The following is a 4,687-nucleotide window of genomic DNA, read 5'->3' as shown; positions in this document are numbered from 1 at the left end:
TCCGTGTGTATCGACCTGGCTTGTCCTACCTCGAGAACCGACCTCACTATTGGAGGCGGTTCCCCGTCCTGTCAGTGGCATCTCCTCCTGAGTGTCACTTTCAGACTAACCTTCCTACTATCAGTCTGACTCCTCCCATCTTGGAGAGTCCAGATCTGCGGAAGGAATCAGCGCAGTACTTCCGATTGCGCTGAGGCTTGTTACTGTTACACCAAATCACTACACTCTACTCAGGTGAACAGAGGTTAGCTAGTATATTGGATTATCGGTGAGACTGCAGATCACTTATAATCTGGTATACGTCTGTATTCCCCGTGATACTGCAGATCACCGGTAATCAGACCTCTCTGTGCTTCACCGATCGTTACACCTCTCATCTGTATTACATTTATGACTACATGCCGACAAAAAGCCAATTGCTATCCGCACGCTTCTTGTCCTCATGCAAGTCCTGGGTTGTTGTGTCTCAAAGCGTGGCCTTCTCCTCCTGCGCCGCCCTCCTCCTGTTCCATCACGTGTGCTGCTGCTGGGTTAGCGTTACCGGTCCCTTTTCCTGGAACCTCTCATCTGTATTACATTTATGACTGCATGCCGACAAAAAGCCAATTGCTATCCGCACGCTTCTTGTCCTCATGCAAGGCCTGGGTTGTTGTGTCTCAAAGCGTGGCCTTCTCCTCCTGCGCCGCCCTCCTCCTGCTCCATCACGTGTGCTGCTGCTGGGTTAGCGTTACCGGTCCCTTTTCTTGGAACCTCTCATCTGTATTACATTTATGACTGCATGCCGACAAAAAGCAAATTGCTATCCGCACGCTTCTTGTCCTCATGCAAGGCCTGGGTTGTTGTGTCTCAAAGCATGGCCTTCTCCTCCTGCGCCGCCCTCCTCCTGCTCCATCACGTGTGCTGCTGCTGGGTTAGCGTTACCGGTCCCTTTTCCTGGAACCTCTTATCTGTATTACATTTATGACTGCATGCCGACAAAAAGCATGTTACCTGTGCAAAGAAAACAGACATTTCCTGCATTTAAAAGACAGTTTTCCCTTTGAAACTTTAAAATCGATTTTCTCAAAAACTATAAGCTCTTTTTGCTAAAAATTTTTTCCTCTTGTACCCACTCCCAAGGTGCACATACCCTGTAAATTTGGGGTATGTAGCATGTAAGGAGGCTTTACAAAGCACGAAAGTTCAGGTCCCCATTGACTTCCATTATGTTCGGAGTTCGGCTCGAACACCCGAACATCGCGGCCATGTTCGGCCTGTTCGGCCCGAACTCGAACATCTAGATGTTCGCCCAACACTAGTGCTAGGGCAGGGTGCAGTACAGGGTGCTGGCTGGGGCAGGGTGCAGGTACAGGGTGCTAGGACAGGGTACAGTACAGGGAGCTGGGGCAGGGTGCAGGGACAGGGTGCAGTACAGGGAGCTGGGGCAGGGTGCAGGGACAGGGTGCAGCAGCAGGGTGCTGAGACAGGGCGCAGCAGCAGGGTGCTGGGGCAAAGTGCAGCAGCAGGGTCAGGGTGCTGGGGCATTGTGCAGGGGCATGGTGCAGTGCTGGGGCAGGGTGCAGTACAGACCTCAGATTACGCGGCGACTGGTTCCCGCCGCTTGTCCCTGAATCTCTTCTTATAATGACAGACCTCAGATCATGGCAATAGCAGAGTCACAGGCCACACACGCTATCCGTGCGCAATGCAATCCAAATGCGGAAGTGACGTCAGAGGTGAATAACGTCACTTCCAGATTTGGAATATGTTCAGTGCGGATAGCGTGCGCGGCCTGTCACTTTGCTTTCGCCGTGATCTGAGGTCTGTCATTACAAGAAGGGATTCAGGCAGGGCAGGCTGCATGGAAGGGGGACCCCCAGGTGAGGGAGGGGGAAGGAAACTGCCCCCCCCACCCCACTCCTCCTCCTTACTGCGCTGTGCCTGTGACCCCTCACCCCTCCTACAGTGCTCGGGGCCCCCAGAGCCCTGTAAGTAAGGGGCCTACCGGCCAAAATCCCGAGCTCCCGCCGGCTCATTATGAGCCAGATCAGGGGGCTCTGTATGGCTGATATTGTGGTGAAACCCCTCCTCCCCAGGACCATGGTTCTGACATCACACTATGGGAGCCTTGTTGCATTGTGGGAAATAACAGCTGTTTACAGCTGTTTCCAACTGCCAAAAAAAAAAACAAGCAGCATCTCTGCATCAGCATCATCTGCATAATTATTGTAAAAATGAAGCACTTTTTTTTATTACATTGTTTTCACTGGAGTTCCTCTTTAACGTTGTTGCCTAAAAGAAAGTGTTTAAAAGCATCAATTCCTTCAATTTTCAATGGGCCTTTATTGCTTATACATGGATATGTGAATCACTATACATTTATTGTGTATTTTTGTACTGTTTTGCAATTATTAAATCAATAATCATCTTTGTAATTTGTTTCCAGAAGCTTTGCCTTCAATTTTACATCCTTGTAATCTATGTATGTTTTCTGCACTGCAGGAGTTAACTTTTACACTGATAAGAGTCCCCTCCCTCTTCACACAAAGATTTTCAGTTTCGTTTCTCCGTAGTTCCTTCCAGAATGGCGTCCGCTGCTCTAGGAGATGAGTTGAGTTGCTCCATCTGCCTGAACCTGTATACAGAGCCGGTGTCACTGAGATGTGGCCACAACTTCTGCCGGGATTGTATTAGGATTGCGCTGGATACGCTGGAAAAGTCTGGAAAGCCTTATTCCTGTCCAGAGTGCAGAAAAAAGTATCTAGATCGCCCTCTGGTGGAGAAGAACAGGAAGTTGTCCAACATCGTGGAAAACTTCAAATCTCTGCAGTTGGACAAGACAGAGAACCTCTGTACATACTGTGTGGATTCTCCTGTAGCAGCTGTAAAGATATGTGTCCAGTGTGAGGTCTCCATGTGTGATAAACATCTGATGGCCCATAATAAGAGAGTGGATCATAAGTTACTGGACTCCACCTCACCCTTTGTTAATAAAAAGTGTTCAGTCCACAAGAAGCTCCTGGAGTATTACTGCTGTGAGGATGCTACCTGTCTGTGTGTGTCCTGCTGTCTGGTTGGTTCTCACAAAGGACACCAGGTGGAACTTCTAGAAGAGGCTTCTGAGAAGAAGAAAGATAAACTGAGACACATTCTTAAAGAACTGATGCCCAAGAAAGAGACTGTTGATGAAAGAATTCAGACTTTACAGGACCACAAGAGACAAGCCCTGGAGAAGGTAGATGATGCTAAGAAGAGTGTTACAGAGGTGTTTGAGGGCATCAGGAGACAACTGAAAGTCCAGGAGGATGCAGTCATGCATGAGATCTCCAGGCAGGTTGACCAGATCTCACAATCTGTATCGGGTCAGTTGCAGCAGCTGGAGGCACAGAAAGAAGACCTGACCAGCAAGATATATCACATTGAGAAACTTTGTAAACTGACTGACCCAATATCTCTCTTGCAAAGTCCAGAACCAGACCCAGCTCACAAAGATGTAGAGGAAATTTCTGTGCTTGGAGCAGATGGTTTTCTAATCTTACTTGTGTTACACAGATCAATAAATAGATTCATCGCTGGAATAACATCACAAGTGAGACAAGAAGTGACAGATCTGTCACTTGATGCAAAGACTGCACATAATAATTTGGCTTTATCCAATGACCTAAAAACAGCTTCTTTCTCTGAGAGAAGTCAGAATAGACCAGAAACACCAGAGAGGTTTACCATATACCGTCAGGTGATGAGTGTTGAGAAGTTTACCCGCGGTAGAAATTATTGGGTAGTAGAGGCTGGCCCTGAAGGTTGGGAAATTGGTGTGAGCTATCCCAGCATAGAGAGAGGAGGAAGTAGTTCCAGTTTTGGATATAATAAGAAGTCATGGACTGTCCGCATTTTTAAGAACAAATGTTCAGGTTGCCATGACACACAAAAGCAGGAATTAAAACCTAAGTCTGACTGCAGAAAATTAGGAATATATTTGGATTATGAAGCCGGACGCTTGTCCTTCTACCAGCTTGATGATGACCCGATCACTCAGTTACACACCTTCACCACCACCTTCACTGAACCCCTCCATGTTGCTTTCTGGGTCAACACAAGTAGCTGGGTGAAGATCTTACCCTAGAAGGATTGTTCTTGGTACAAGGATCTGACCAACCTCTCCAACAATTAATATTTCTCTTCAGAGATCCAGTATGTTGTGTTTTCTGGGTTGGAAACCAGAATTATTTTTGCTCTGAACCTTAACATGTGACACTAAGGCCCCTTTTACACTTGCATTGCAAGCGTGCGTTGTGTTACCCTGTTTTACCGCAGGGCCTGTATGGGGCCTGGCACACTTACTGCGTTGCGATTCGCTGGAAGTTTCCAAATTGCAGCTGAGCCAATGCAAAGTCTGCAGCGTGTTACCATATGACTTCTGTGGTGATGCAGTGGTGGTGGAAGTCATTGGAGTCAATGGGCGATGCAGGAATTGAATCGAAGTGATCGTAGTGCGACACGGCATGCATGCATGGCCTGAAGAAAATCCCATTGATGTACTTCCTGCCCAGCAGGGAGTACGTCACTGACTGGGGGTGGTGGGGGGAGGGGGAGGTAGCACTATGCATATGACCCTGTTGGTGCTCTCTTCTGCAGGGTCACAAGTTTTTAATTTTTTGCGTTGCGTTGGAATGTGGCAGGATCAGCGAATCCCCACCACAAAGCAGAA

General features: G+C 47.9%; 1 protein-coding gene across 1 annotated transcript; it reads left to right on the top strand.

The window, feature by feature from the left end:
* The first annotated feature begins 2,563 nt into the window (after positions 1 to 2,563).
* LOC137525438 (E3 ubiquitin-protein ligase TRIM39-like) lies at positions 2,564 to 4,378 on the top strand. The gene has a single exon (XM_068246521.1). It carries the CDS (start codon positions 2,564 to 2,566, stop codon positions 4,100 to 4,102), a length of 1,539 nt encoding a protein of 512 aa, XP_068102622.1. The 3' UTR covers positions 4,103 to 4,378.
* The last annotated feature ends 309 nt before the right edge of the window (positions 4,379 to 4,687 follow it).

This window comes from Hyperolius riggenbachi, chromosome 7, assembly GCF_040937935.1.
Source record: "Hyperolius riggenbachi isolate aHypRig1 chromosome 7, aHypRig1.pri, whole genome shotgun sequence".
Classification (NCBI taxonomy): domain Eukaryota; kingdom Metazoa; phylum Chordata; class Amphibia; order Anura; family Hyperoliidae; genus Hyperolius; species Hyperolius riggenbachi.
This window is presented reverse-complemented; position numbering and strand designations above follow the sequence as displayed.